The sequence below is a fragment of the Acaromyces ingoldii genome (assembly GCF_003144295.1).
Source record: "Acaromyces ingoldii strain MCA 4198 unplaced genomic scaffold FA10scaffold_2, whole genome shotgun sequence".
NCBI lineage: Eukaryota > Fungi > Basidiomycota > Exobasidiomycetes > Exobasidiales > Cryptobasidiaceae > Acaromyces > Acaromyces ingoldii.
The window spans coordinates 2,262,585-2,275,159 of record NW_020290248.1 but is presented as its reverse complement, the minus strand read 5'-3'; the positions used below and the strand labels follow the sequence as shown (position 1 = coordinate 2,275,159).

At 57.9% G+C, this 12,575-nt stretch overlaps 6 protein-coding genes across 6 annotated transcripts; 3 read left to right on the top strand and 3 right to left on the bottom strand.

The window, feature by feature from the left end:
• The first annotated feature begins 127 nt into the window (after positions 1–127).
• Positions 128–831, top strand: FA10DRAFT_265797 (hypothetical protein). Its single transcript, XM_025521216.1, has 3 exons — positions 128–148; positions 205–291; positions 352–831. Exons 1-3 carry the CDS (start codon positions 146–148, stop codon positions 526–528), a joined length of 267 nt encoding a protein of 88 aa, XP_025379183.1. The 5' UTR covers positions 128–145; the 3' UTR covers positions 529–831.
• A 219-nt stretch (positions 832–1,050) lies between these two features.
• On the top strand, positions 1,051–4,917 carry FA10DRAFT_265796 (hypothetical protein). The gene is made up of 2 exons (XM_025521215.1): positions 1,051–1,418; positions 1,483–4,917. Exons 1-2 carry the CDS (start codon positions 1,183–1,185, stop codon positions 4,571–4,573), a joined length of 3,327 nt encoding a protein of 1,108 aa, XP_025379182.1. The 5' UTR covers positions 1,051–1,182; the 3' UTR covers positions 4,574–4,917.
• FA10DRAFT_79706 (hypothetical protein) lies at positions 4,589–6,693 on the bottom strand. Its single transcript, XM_025525712.1, has 3 exons — positions 5,070–6,693; positions 4,991–5,007; positions 4,589–4,921 (listed from the first exon to the last, which is right to left on the bottom strand). The coding sequence occupies exons 1-3, from the start codon at positions 6,660–6,662 to the stop codon at positions 4,717–4,719; spliced, it is 1,815 nt and encodes a 604-aa protein (XP_025379181.1). The 5' UTR covers positions 6,663–6,693; the 3' UTR covers positions 4,589–4,716.
• A 195-nt stretch (positions 6,694–6,888) lies between these two features.
• On the bottom strand, positions 6,889–7,825 carry FA10DRAFT_278649 (glutathione S-transferase C-terminal-like protein; the record flags this gene model as incomplete). Its single annotated transcript, XM_025523472.1, has 3 exons — positions 6,889–7,086; positions 7,143–7,713; positions 7,773–7,825. 3 exons carry the CDS (start codon positions 7,823–7,825, stop codon positions 6,889–6,891), a joined length of 822 nt encoding a protein of 273 aa, XP_025379180.1.
• Positions 7,826–8,059: 234 nt separating this feature from the next.
• Positions 8,060–10,647, top strand: FA10DRAFT_265795 (acetyl-CoA synthetase-like protein). The gene is made up of 7 exons (XM_025521214.1): positions 8,060–8,606; positions 8,671–8,996; positions 9,071–9,190; positions 9,256–9,281; positions 9,339–10,181; positions 10,245–10,315; positions 10,370–10,647. Exons 1-7 carry the CDS (start codon positions 8,257–8,259, stop codon positions 10,398–10,400), a joined length of 1,767 nt encoding a protein of 588 aa, XP_025379179.1. The 5' UTR covers positions 8,060–8,256; the 3' UTR covers positions 10,401–10,647.
• Positions 10,370–12,492, bottom strand: FA10DRAFT_300532 (zf-DHHC-domain-containing protein). The gene is made up of 2 exons (XM_025524861.1): positions 11,306–12,492; positions 10,370–11,240 (listed from the first exon to the last, which is right to left on the bottom strand). Exons 1-2 carry the CDS (start codon positions 12,404–12,406, stop codon positions 10,464–10,466), a joined length of 1,878 nt encoding a protein of 625 aa, XP_025379178.1. The 5' UTR covers positions 12,407–12,492; the 3' UTR covers positions 10,370–10,463.
• Between the last annotated feature and the right edge of the window lie 83 nt (positions 12,493–12,575).

Genomic DNA, 12,575 nt, shown 5'->3' with positions numbered 1-12,575 from the left:
GTTCTCCTTGTTTTAAAGTTTTTATGTTTTCCTCCTCCACGTGGCTCTTTCATGGATAAGATTGGCCTGAGCGTCCAGCGTCTCTACTTAGACATCAGATCGAACAGCAAGCAAGGAGCTGCGAGAACGGAGGCCGAAGACAGCTATGGTAAGTGTTAGAGGGCCGTTGTGCTGATAGGAGCATCCTGCTGACGCTTATGGAAGGCCATCTCCGATCGGATCTTGGGCGGGCTGATGCTCCTCGTCAGCACATTCGTCTTCTCTTACTACACGACCTGGGCCCTTCTCACAGTGAGTGTTGCCGAGATTGAGATATGAGTCGATGCTGACCCATCGTCACCTGCGTGTCAGCCAATCTTTCCTGATGACTCGGTGATCCAGACCTACTTTCCTCCCCGAGAATGGGCGATTCGACTGCCCGCCATCATCCTCGTCGTCGGTTTGGGCGTCGTGGGGTCATTTGTCGGTCTGGTGATGCAAAAGGAGGCGGCGAAGAAGCGCGCAAAGGACGCAAGAAAGGGAGCATGAGGACAAACCAGAGAGGAGCTGTGGTCGATTGTTAAGCAATGACTATCGCATCACGCTACGTTGATTGGCTGGTCGGGGGAGCAGATGCCAGGGGTTCTGTCTCCTAACTTGGGACTCATGAGCCATGGAGCGAATGTGCTTTACACAATCGCTCTGGTATGACTGCTGTCGTTGTTGAGTGTTTACCATCGCTCCTCGCCATGAGCCGACATCACAATGATGCCCTCTTCTTTGCTTGCAGCCCTCAGCGCTGCGAGGCGGAGCATTCGAAACATAAGATACATTGACCCTAGTCTTCAGCCCAAGGAGAATAGGAAAAGACTTACGCTAACCCTGTTTGAAGTCTTCTGAGAAGAGGTGAAGAGAAAAGGAGGGGAAAGGAGAGGCCACGCGCGTCAGGCACCACGCAGGGTCGAACCGGTAGGCAAAGAAGAAAAAAAGACTGGCCTTGGCGGGTGGAGTGTGTGGCTTTTCTGGCGGATGCATTCGATTCTATTTTCTCCGTCGGTTCAAGGCGGTGCCCACTTTGCTTCCCATTGTTTTCTCCCTCTCCTGCTTTCCGACTCACACAATCCTGCCCACTCCACTGCACGCCACGGTTGTTAGGCCATCTATGCTAGCGGGGCAGAGGGGTACAGCAGAGACGAGGCCAGTATGACGTCGCAGGCGAAGCTTTCGATTCGGCCACTGCCCCACCTGGATTTCGTGCTTGGCTTCCCAGGGATTCCAGGGTCGTCGACGCGATCAGCAGCCCACATCGCAGGAAATGTAGAGGTGCGCCTGGGCAGCAAGGGTCTCAAGGCGAGCTGGCTGCGGATCGAGCTGAGGAAGCTCGAGAGCGTGCCGGGTGGTGAGAACTGGGGCGAGCTCATCGGCAGAGGTCCTCAGGAGTGAGTGGTAGCACAGCCTCCGTCTGTGGCGGTCTCGGGTACTAACACTTGGTCTCTCTTATAGCGTCTGGAGCGCTCTCCCAGGCTCGGGCAAGGGCGATCGCGAAGTGGACGAGGATGGCGGCCGATGGGAGGTGCTTCAGACGGCAGACTTTCCCTTCAAGATCCCGGTCCCGGAGGGATTACCACCCACGGCTCGACTCGACAAGCAGTGTGGCATCTCCTACGAGCTTGTCGCCAGCCTGTGTGTCAAGGGAAAGAAGGGACTTCTGAAGAAAGAGTCAACGTCATCGATAATCCAGTCGGTCCATCCGATCGTCATCGAAAAGCATGATCTCCACTCGACATGGCCGGCGTACAACGTCCCCGACGAGCACCGCGGTGAGAATGAAGGAGTGAGGTGCAGGGTGGAGAGGTACCAGACATGCTATGCTCCTGGCGACAAGGTGCGCGTCAAGATTATCGTTCAGAGCGGCAAAATTGAGCCGGCCAAGCTCAAGAGTGTCGCCTTTTCCGTCCGCGAGACAATCACTTTCCACGGCGGCAAGTCGAGCCGGCTGAGCCTCACTTCCAACTCCGCCACGAACCGCAACAAACCGGCGAGTCAGCGGACTGAAACGCTAACTCAAAAGGCAAAGCAGGTCGGCAAGAAGCTCTACAAGGGCGATTCGTACGAATATGAGCTCGAGTGCGCCATCCCAAAGCACCACGCGCTCATGACTATCAGCACGGCGAAGCACGTCGAGGTGAGCTACACGATGCGCGTCTACGTCGACGTGTCAAAGGCACCCATCATCATCGACCATCTTCCCATGACCATGACGACCTTTACCCGGACGGCGAGCTGGGAAACTACTCGTAAAATCGGCTATGTGCCTGGCCTCTCGAGCGACGACACCGCTTCCTCAGTCTCCGGTGGCCAAAGTCGGGGTATGACAAGATCCCAGTCATACAGCGGATCCGCAGCATCGCTCGATCGCCGGGCCATTGGAGGCGGTCCCGCTTCTTATGACTTCAACTCCAATCTTCGAAGGAGAGACACAGTCATGACGCAAGCCACCAACTTTTCAGGCCCAGGTATGGCCGGCCGAGGTGTTCCTGGCCAGCTGTTCTCGTATTCGTACGGCAGCTATGGGGCCGTGCAACCCTATCAAGACGAGGCAGCTCCTGTACCCAGACCTGCCTTTGCAGGTCCTCAAGGAGGTGTTGATGGTCTGGAGCTGTCGCCTGAGGAACAGGTAGCCATGTTTCATCACTCAAATCGACCGCAGGATGCATATGCGCTCGGTGGCGAGTATCGTATCCTCAATAATTCAGGTATCGTTCCCCTCGACGGCGGTCGGCCGCACTTTCAGGCCATCCAAGAGGAGGGCGCGCCCATGTCGACCGCCGATGTTCACCAACAAGTGGTGCAGCAGCACATTCAGCAGCACCATCACCACCCGCGCTTCCAACAGGCGCTGGGCACACAGCCACCACCTGCCAATGCGTCACCAGCTTCGGTCTCTTCCCCTGTAATGATGAGCGGCAGCCCCAGCTTGTCGGCCAACAGCGCGGCCGAGGAGGAGAAGATACGGCTTTACAATCGGGCAAGGGAACAGGCAGAGAAGAATCAGAGACGAGCCGACCAGCAACGACAGCTCGCGCAGGCATCCAGTATACCTCCATCGATGAGCCATCCAGGGCATGGACAGTCGATCAACCGCCTCTCAAGCGGAGAGATACGGGTCAAGACACCCACTCGGCAATCGACGCAACGACTTTCTGTCGTTGGTGGGTCTTCTCAACCTCTGGGCAACACCCTTATGGGATCTGAAGAGGAGAAGAAGCGGCTATGGGAGAGAGCGAGACGGGAGGCAGAGGATTACCAGAAAAAGTTCACCCAAGGCGTCTCATTTCCTCCCGAAGAGAGCTCGAGCAACCCTGCAAGCGGGCCACCGACGGCGAATTCTTCGGCGAGCGCCTTGCAAGCAACCTCTAATTCGACGCTACACGCTCCTGTGGCCAACCGAAGGCGGAGCAGCGGCATGTACTGGCTCGACAGCCCGACCGTGGATGCCAATGAGGCAAGAGGTCTACATGCGCCCTCGGCTCCCTTTGAGCAACCCAGCATCTCGGCGCCTGCTACCGACACCCCAACCCCACAGCCTATTGCACCCTTTCCTACAGCAGCAGAAGAGAAGCAAAGGCTCTACAATGAGGCCAAAGCTCAGACCGAAGCTCATACGAGGGCTGCTTCAGGGCAGCAAGCATCAATGTCCTCGTCTCAGGCGCCATCTTCATCCCAAGGTCCACCATCGGCTGCACAGCCACCACCATTTGCACGGCAGAATTCGTCGACGGAGCCTCCGTCCGTTCCCGGAGGTTTTCCTGCAAACACTCTCGATGAGAAGGCACAGCAGGCAAGGTTCTACGCGGCGCAGGATGCTGTTGCGCGCCACCAAGCCGAGCAATCGTCTTCCTCTCTCAACAACGCTTCCGCGGGCTCTTCTTCAAACCCTGCTGCGGCCGCATTGCCTTCGTATGCGCAACCACCGCAATCATCTTCCGCCATGTCTAATGGCGCGGGTTCGTCTTCTGTCGCACCACCTGTCGCAGCCGAAAGGCGAGTTGCATCCGGACCGGCGCTTAGCGAAAAAGAGCAAATGCGTCTATACTACGAGGCCAGAGAGCGGCAAGCCGAGTCGGAGAGAGCGGCCCAACACACACCCGCCCCACAACAAGTCCAGCCGGCTAGACCTCCGCCTCACGTCAATCACGGCTCCTCGGCGTCTCTCTCTGGTCCTGGGCCCTCGTCGTCGATAAATCCTCTTGTGGCACCTGCACCCCCACCTCGGCCTGCTGACAGCCTTCATTTCCAAACCTCGACGCCACCCACGCTCCCCGCGCTCAGCTTCTCTTCCGGTTCCGCCTCTGGGAACTTTCTTTCGTCGCCTACGTCTCCGCCGAATGCGTCTGGCAGCACTTGGCACATCGGAAGGGGAGCAACACCAACACCCATCGATGGGCCCTGGGCACCCAAGATTGCGACGAGCTGGAGCATTGCTGACGATGAAAGAGATGGAGCAGGACCCTCGGGCTCACGTGCGACTTCAGGCGCCCCTGCTCCGCCCCCGTTGCCACCAAAGACGCTCGCTTCTCCAAGCCGAGGCTGAGAGCCATCTTCCACCCCTTTTTGTGTTCACATCATACCGATCATTCTTCCCTTTTCGACTTCTGCACAGGTCATTTTTAATTGCTTTACATCAGGGTGACAACGAGTCCTTTGCACAGTCTGAAAATAGAATGCTGAGACACCTCAGACATACTCGACGGGCGAAATGGGCCCAAAGAGCTCGAGCAAGTCGTTGTCCTTGCGATGGCGGCACTCTTTCAGCTGGCCAGTCTGAAAGTAATGGGCAGTCGCCTCAATTGTGCAGTTCGAAGGCTGGACCAAGGATGTATGACCAATGCCGCTTTGCTCGAGAAAGTAGGATGATGGCGAGAAGGAGCGTGCTATTTTGCTGTGGGAATTTAAGAGTCAGAAACGACGAGACAGGACAAGGAAAACAAGGGGCACTCGAAAGACTGACACTGCATTTGCTCGTGGCTGCAGAGAAGTTGTGAGATTCAGCACAACGGGCACAGGAGAAGACGTGACGCAGAACTCACCGTGACCGGGTCTATTCGATTGCCAATGATCAAGACCTTCTTTCCTCTAAGCGCCTCTTTGAATCCGAATCCACCTGTCCATGTTGCCTTTCTGCTTGGAACCACTGAGCCATACCTGGCGTAGAAAGGAACATAGTTGGTGTTTGCTGCAACAAGCCTGGGCGTGAGACCGTAGGCCACTTTGCCAACGTAGTCGACGGCTTCTCGCACGCTGTAGTTCTTTGGCAGGACGTCGTTGTTGAATGTTGCGACTGCATTGAGCGAGCTGGGTTGTTGGCCGATCAGGGCAGCGAGGGACTTTGATTGTTCGTAGTAGGACGCATAAAGCTCGTCGGTCTGGTTCGATACAAAGAGATCCAGCAGGCGACCGATGCTCGTGAACGATGTCTCGTTGTTAGCGGGTGCCGCGAGTGCCGCCTGGACGGAGGACTTGATGTCTGTTCCGAGGATCTGCAGGTCGGTGAGGCTGTCGCTTGCGTTGAAACGGGAAGGCGAAGCGCGTCGCGGCGCGACATTGAGGCTCTCAAGCGCCCCATCAAACGTGCGCAAGAGGTCCTCTGCCGTCTTTCCGTGCTTTGCCAAGGTACATCGATCTGCCCCAGCTTCCTGACAGAGCTTGAGAAATTCTGCAAACATCTGCTCTGTCTGTCCAAAGAATGTCGGACCGTTGCCGTGGTAGAAGGGCTGGGTCGCTTCGGCCGCAACATCGACAACGCCATCCAAGACAACGCGGCCGACGTGCTCGGGGAACATCGACAGATAGTAGTTGCCGAACACGGTGCCATAGCTGACGCCGTGGTAGTGAAAGAGGCTACTATTGTCGATTGCACGCCTCAGAAAGTCCATGTCAAACACATTGTAGTAGCTTCCCTGGTAGGCGAGCAAGGCAAGCTGCTCTCTCGTGCTGTAATGTGGACACCCTTTGGCGGTCGCAGGCACCGAATTGGCCAGTTTATGGTACTGTGCCGTGGCGCGATCGTAGCCTGTTGCGTTGAGCTCCTTCAAACCGTGCGTGAACGGGATCTGGACGTTGGTCGAGGCCGTAAGCTTGGCTGATTCGACGGCGTCCGCAAAGCATGTTGCAGGATTTGGCCCACTGGTAGCCAGACCTCTTGGGTCCCAGCCGATCAGATCGTAATTCCCACCGGTGAGCCGTTCAAAGAAGCGGTAGTTCGAAGCGACATAGACGCTTCCCAGCCCGCCAGGCCCGCCAGGGTTCAAGAAGACCGTCTGCCTCTTCTCCGTGTCCTTTTGCTTGCCGCTGAACGAGGGCGAATAGCGGAGCAGGGTCAGATTGCCCGTGCCTGCGCCTGCGTCTTCATAGTCAAAAGGGATGGGCAAGCTCGCGCATCGGAAGCGATCGTCGTCGTTGGAGAGGTCTTTGGTCGTCCGTGGCGCCGCGAGGCGGGCCGTGTCGAGCAGACCAGCGCAAAAGGATGAGTCTTTGGCTGTCTTCCAGTCCAGCTTAGGCACGGTGCCCTGAGGCAGCGATTCTACGTAGCGGTCAAGGATCGCGTTGGGGCTGTCGTGGCAAACAGCAAGCCCAGCTAGACAGCAAGCCAGCAGGAGCGCCCTTTGACGAATCATGGTCATCGGAGCAAAGACATCTGGAGGCTCAAGTCACGGTGTGTGTTCTTATAGGAATCTTGATTTCGCGCTAAATCGTGAGGTTCATGCCGAACCTGCAACGCGGTTCCGTGGAGGAACGAATTCCGCAATGGAAAGGCGCCAGGCTAAGTGATCAAGAAGCTCACTGCAGTCGGCGGATGGGGTGAAATCATTGCGGCACAGCCTTTTACAGATTGTTCACCCGAGAGGACTAGTCTTCACCGTCGAGCTCTGGATAGTGACGGAAGATACCATCGCTGTAGGGAAGGCGCCGCTCGCTTTCGAGGTAGGCCTTGATCTTTGGCAGCTTGGCCACCGCCTGCTTGAGCGCAAACACCTTTGCGTACTTGCCAGACTTCTCCAGGGCGGCTGCACGCTTGGGAAAGGCAAATTGGATGCCATCGATGAGCTGTTAGATTCGTGTCAGCTAGTCCTTCATGCCGAGTCATGCCATCAGTCTCCCACCTGGAACAGAGCAAGGTCGGCTGTCGTGAGGCTGCTTCCGTAGAGATGATCTTCATCTTCGTTGCTCGCGATTGTCTCTTCAAACAACTTCAGAAACTTGGGCAGGCGGACCTTGCGCAAGTCCTCGGCGCGCTTCTTCGCCTCTGGGACTTGCTCTTCGTAGTATGCTGAAGACGCAACCGGGTGGTGGGAGTCGTGCACCTCGCTGTTCAGGTCAAGAATGGTGAGGGTGATCTGGTTGACCTGGGCGCGCCTGATCTGGTCCACCTCCGGGTCCTCCTCATTCTTCCCCTTTTTTACACCATCGAGGCCGAGATGCGGGGCGAGGTAAGCCAGGATGGCGGGGGTCTGGGAGAGGAAAAAGGGGGACGAGCTCTTGACGTCCTCGCTCGTCTCCGTCTTTCTCGACTTGGTGCTTCTGGCGGCTTCGAGCTGGATCTCGAGGACGGGCGGTGCAAAGTGTGGCGGATGGCCGACCTTGCTGCACGACATGACGTGCTTGAGCAGCGTCTTTGGTTCGTTGCTCTCCGTGTAGGCCGTGCCGGTCGCCTCAAAGGCAAGGCGAATGTATCTGGTCGCATATCAGCATATGTGGAAAAATCTGGGCATGTCTTCGTGAAGTACACTCACTCGCCGCGTCCAGGGATCGAGGGCCAGTAGTGGAGCACATACTTGGGCGCCATGATGATCGGTCGCAGTGTGCCGCGGGCTATGGTGGTGGTGTGCGAGAACATTCCCGACACCAACACGTCGAGCCCGGCTCAATCAATTGAGCGACACGCAAAGTGGAGGTTGGGCCAGGGCTCCTTTTCGCACGGTCCTGAACATGGGAAGCATGCAGGCGAGTGGGGAGACGAGTGGGCATCGAGCACGGCAGGCTTTGTGACATGGCGCTCGCCCACCAGGGCAGGCAAGGTCAACAATAGAAGGCCGTCGCTTGAGCAGGAAGTCGGTCACTTCGGCTGAACCAAGAGATACTTTGTTGCTTGTACTCGGGTATATTCCGGCCTTTTCTTCCGGCTTAGGGCGTGTGCACCCCACACATTTTTAGACTAAGCTTGTCGACCGTTACCACGATCACGACCCACCTCTTCTCAAAAGCGCGAGACTGAGGATGGAGCGATATCAGCCGCCTCCCTCGTCGCAGCCGCCCGAGCGGTTCGGGCTGCGCATGTCTGTGACTGCCTCGATTGCCCACAACATCACTCCCCTGACGCCTGTCTCCTTTCTGACGCGAGCAGCCCTCATTGTGCCCAACAAGATTGCCCTCGTCCACCCGGAGCGTGGCGTGCGCTTCACCTATGCTCAGTGGGCTGCGCGGATTCTCTCGCTCACCTTTGCCATCCGCAACACACCCGGCTGGAGGCGTGGCGAGCGCGTGGCCATCATTGCACCCAATACACCCATGATCCTCGAGGCCCACTATGCCATTCTTGCCGCCGGGGGCATCGACACGCCTCTCAAGTGAGTCCCTCTCCGCTCTTGCAATCCTCTTCTTGTCTGTACTTACCCACTGACTCTGATGCAGCATCCGAAACAACGAACGCGAAATCGAGTACGTGCTTGGCCACAGCGGTGCGCGTTTAATCCTCGTCGACGAAGAATTCGCCCACCTGATCCCCAAGCAGCTGCCCAGTGGTGTCCATGTCATTGTCAGCCGCGACACTGGTGGAACAAAGGGCGTTCAAGAGTCGGCGGACGCATACGAGGCCTTTTTGGATGGGGGAAGAAAGATCTGGGCGCAGGCGGAAGAGGACGAGAGGAAACGGTACGGGCCCAAGGCAAAGAAAGGGTGGGAGCTCCTCGACATTGTTGAGAATGAGAACGAGGCATGCGCGCTGTGCTACACGAGCGGTGGGTTCACTTCTCTCTCAAGGACTTCCTACCTCCTCTTGCACCTGACTGACTCCAATACTTGACGCACAAAGGCACCACTGGAAGACCAAAGGGCGTCCTGACCAGCCACCGCGGGTCTTACCTTGCCGCTGTCGCCAACGCCTTCGAAGCGCAGCTGACCGGCGAGAGTGTCTACCTCTGGGTGCTTCCTGGTGGGTCACCTCGACCTTCATTTCCTCTTCTCAACCTGCTAATCGTGATCACCTTTATCGCACAGCGTTCCATGCTGCCGGATGGACTTTTGTGAGTAGTCTGCCTCGTACGATCCAGCTCAATGCGCTGACGTTCCTTCTCAAAAAGCCATGGGCGGTGACCGCGGCTCTTGGCACCCACTATATCCTGCGCCGCGTCGACAACAATCAGATCTGGGACGCGCTCAACCATGGTGGTGTGACGCACTACTGCGGTGCGCCCACTGTCCAGATCGGTCTGGTCAATCACCCAAAGGCCAAGAAGCTCGACAGAGTCGTCAAGGTGGCCATCGCCGCCAGCGCACCCACGGCCGATCTCCTCGCCAAGATGGAGGCTCTGAACCTGGAACCGGTGCACGTCTATGGCCAGACGGAAAACTACGGCCCATTTGCTCGCCGATACCGAGAGCCTTCGTGGTCCGACCTCGCTGTGGAAGAGCGGGCAAGGCTCATGGCGAGGCAGGGACACGGATTCCTCGTCGTCGACGAAGTACGCGTCGTGCGTCGACCCTCGGACGACTCGTCGCCGGCCACAGGGAAAGACGAGCGCGAGCTCATCGACGTCGAGCGAGACGGCAAGGAGATCGGCGAGATCATCATGCGCGGCAACCTCGCCATGCTCGAGTACTACAACGATGCCGATGCCACGGCAAAGACGATCAAGCACGGCTGGCTCCATACGGGCGACTTGGCCGTGCGGTTCCCGGGTGGCGAAGTGGCCATCGCCGACCGGTCCAAGGACATTATCATCTCGGGCGGAGAGAACATCTCGTCGCTCATGGTCGAGCAGGAGCTGGCGGACCACGCCGATGTTCTCGAAGTCTGTGTCGTTGCGAGGCCCCACGAACGGTGGGGAGAGGTTGGTCACGCATTTGTCGTCCTCAAAGAGGGACGCAAGGGCAACATCGACAAAGAGGCCCTCAGGGCCCATTGCAGATCGAGGATGAGCAAGGTGAGTACTTCTACCGTCTCATCTGGGAGAAGTTCATGTTAGACCCTGACGAGGTCTTGCCAGTTTGCCGTGCCGGCGTACATCGACATTGTCGACGAGCTGCCAAAGACGTCGACCGGCAAAGTTCAAAAGAAGTGAGTACTTTCTCGATGTCATCTTCTTTCCAATGGCTGACGCTCGGTACACAGCGTCCTGAGAGCGAGATTGGCAAAACTCTAAAGGGACATTGGCTAAAAATCAAAGGCCAACAAAAGGTCTGAATGCAGATGATGATGATGAAGATTACCGATCATTCCCGTACTCATCCTCGTCGCTCTCGACGCCGTACAGCAAAAAGTCTTTCTTGGGCCGCTCGCCCCACTCGATAACACCATGTGCGCTTTTGGACGTTGAGCTCTCTCTTCTATCTTGGTTCTTGTTTGCTGCTTTTGTACTGGGATCCATCGAGGATGATGATGACGATGAGACCCTCGCCTGACCTCTGACAGAAGAGACTGCTGGGGGTCGTCTACCCAGACCGATCGACTGCTGCAGCCCTGCTACAGCACTGAGTCCTGCCGCCCTCTGCCCCTGCTGCTGCCTAATCTCCCTCGTGACCTTTTCGAGCTCCCTGAGCGTTGGTCGATTGACCAGATAGCTGTACCCATCGCTCTCGGGCTCCCCGATCGGGACGAACCAGAGCTTCCAGTCTTTTCCCATGAGGTAGTGCCAGTTGCCTCGCCAGCCAACGTCGTAGATGTTGAGCTTGCCGGCCTTCTTGAGCACCCGACGCTCCTCGCGTGTCAACTGCTCGTCGCGGCGCCATGCTTCGACCCGCGCTGCAGCTGCTGCCTCTGCTGCCTCTGCTGCCTCTGCCGTCTCGCCGCCAGACTCGGCAGCATCGCCTCCCGCCAGGCGACGCAGACGAACAGACACATCTTCGCGATCTGCTGAGTGCGGGCTCGGTGGCGGCGCCTGCACCCTCACTCGTCCGGCGCCCTCCATCGACTCGAGCGTGGTGCGGTTGCGGAGGATGAGGTACAGGTGGTAGCCCGCAAAGGGAAACAGTGCCATTCCAAACTGAAAGGAAGTAGCAATCTGCCATCAGCAACTTGCGTCGTAAGTTCGTCGCTGTTTGTACTCACAATAAAACCAATGAAGAGAAGGATGGCCCATGTCACGGGCGACGTCTCAAAGCCATTGGTCTCCTCGTTGACGTAGTGGACAATGGTCCGTGCCATGTCCTGGAACGCAAAGACGCAGAGTAGAGCCGTGTAGCACAAGAAGAGGAAAAAGGCCTTGTGATTGCGCAGCCCAACGCATCGATTCGCCAACAAGGGGCAGTGATGGTCCATCCTGAGCACGCATACACCGCACGAGCTGCAGTGGTGCGCCCGATCGGGCTTCTCGACGTTGCACTGCTTGCACCATCGCCTTGTCCCCGTGTTCTTCACCTGCAACCCACCGAGATAGGCCAATCCGCTGCCCTCTTCCACCTCATCCCGACCTCCCCGTGCCTGGTCTTGTCCCTCCTCGACGGCGTGCATCACATCGTCGAGCTGCGCACGGCCCGTCCGCGATGGCGCCTGGGGCTTTCCCGGAATGAGCGCAGAGAGGCCGCCATCGACGCCAAAGACGGACGTGTTGGCGTGGTTGTACCGGAACGACGCCGGCCCTCCTCGGCTGCCCCTCTGGGCCGCAGACGAGAGCAGGGGTGCCTCGTCTGCATTTGCCCCTTCCTCCTCCTCCTCCTCCCCCTCGTACCGCTCTTCGTCGGCTTCTTCGCCGCCAGCCTCGTCGTCGTCGGAGCTCGATGGTAGGCCTCTCGACTCTCTCTTTCGTTCGCGCTTCATCCACCTGCTCTCGTGCCTCTTCGTCTTGCCTCCCAGGCCATGTCGCCGCTGCTCCTCCTCTTCTTCTTCGTCCACGTCCACACCGCGAAATGCGCGGCCGCCCTCGCCCTCGAATCCCGCCGCAGGATGGCCAGGGCTCTTGAAGACGGCCACGAGCAGCGCCCACAGCGTCAGCGCCTCGAGACCCGTGACCACGACGAGGTTGATCGCCGACGAGATGTACCGACCACGCCGGAGCATGCCGTAGCGGAGATGGACATCGACGAGGACAAGGTAGGCAAAGAGGAGCATCGAGAGGATGAAGCCGAGCGGAAGGAAGCGCGCCCCCGTCATGGTGCGCTGCAGACACCCGCTGCGGCGCTGTTTGGCGCTGTGCGGGGAGAAGCTTGCCATCGTACCGTATGTCGCGCGCGCATACACACACACACACACACACACACACTTCGAGCTCCCGCTTCTTTCTACTCTCTTGCTCTTAGTTGTGAGTTAGTTATATAGCGTAAGTGGGGGTTCAAGGCGGTGCGGTGCCTGCCGCCAAATTGCCACGTGCCCGACAATATCT

What these genes read in the sequence shown, in the direction of transcription:
- FA10DRAFT_265797 (XM_025521216.1), top strand. An exon ending in CGACCTGGGCCCTTCTCACA is followed by an intron (nt 292 to 351) that starts GTGAGTGTTGCC and finishes CCTGCGTGTCAG; the next exon opens with CCAATCTTTCCTGATGACTC.
- FA10DRAFT_300532 (XM_025524861.1), bottom strand. Translation starts at nt 12,406, where the DNA reads ATGGCAAGCTTCTCCCCGCACAGCGCCAAACAGCGCCGCAGCGGGTGT. An exon ending in TTCTCTTCATTGGTTTTATT is followed by an intron (nt 11,241 to 11,305) that starts GTGAGTACAAAC and finishes ACTTCCTTTCAG; the next exon opens with TTTGGAATGGCACTGTTTCC.
- FA10DRAFT_265796 (XM_025521215.1), top strand. Translation starts at nt 1,183, where the DNA reads ATGACGTCGCAGGCGAAGCTTTCGATTCGGCCACTGCCCCACCTGGAT. An exon ending in ATCGGCAGAGGTCCTCAGGA is followed by an intron (nt 1,419 to 1,482) that starts GTGAGTGGTAGC and finishes TCTCTCTTATAG; the next exon opens with CGTCTGGAGCGCTCTCCCAG.
- FA10DRAFT_265795 (XM_025521214.1), top strand. Translation starts at nt 8,257, where the DNA reads ATGGAGCGATATCAGCCGCCTCCCTCGTCGCAGCCGCCCGAGCGGTTC. An exon ending in CGCGCTGTGCTACACGAGCG is followed by an intron (nt 8,997 to 9,070) that starts GTGGGTTCACTT and finishes TGACGCACAAAG; the next exon opens with GCACCACTGGAAGACCAAAG. An exon ending in ATGCTGCCGGATGGACTTTT is followed by an intron (nt 9,282 to 9,338) that starts GTGAGTAGTCTG and finishes CTTCTCAAAAAG; the next exon opens with CCATGGGCGGTGACCGCGGC.
- FA10DRAFT_79706 (XM_025525712.1), bottom strand. Translation starts at nt 6,662, where the DNA reads ATGACCATGATTCGTCAAAGGGCGCTCCTGCTGGCTTGCTGTCTAGCT.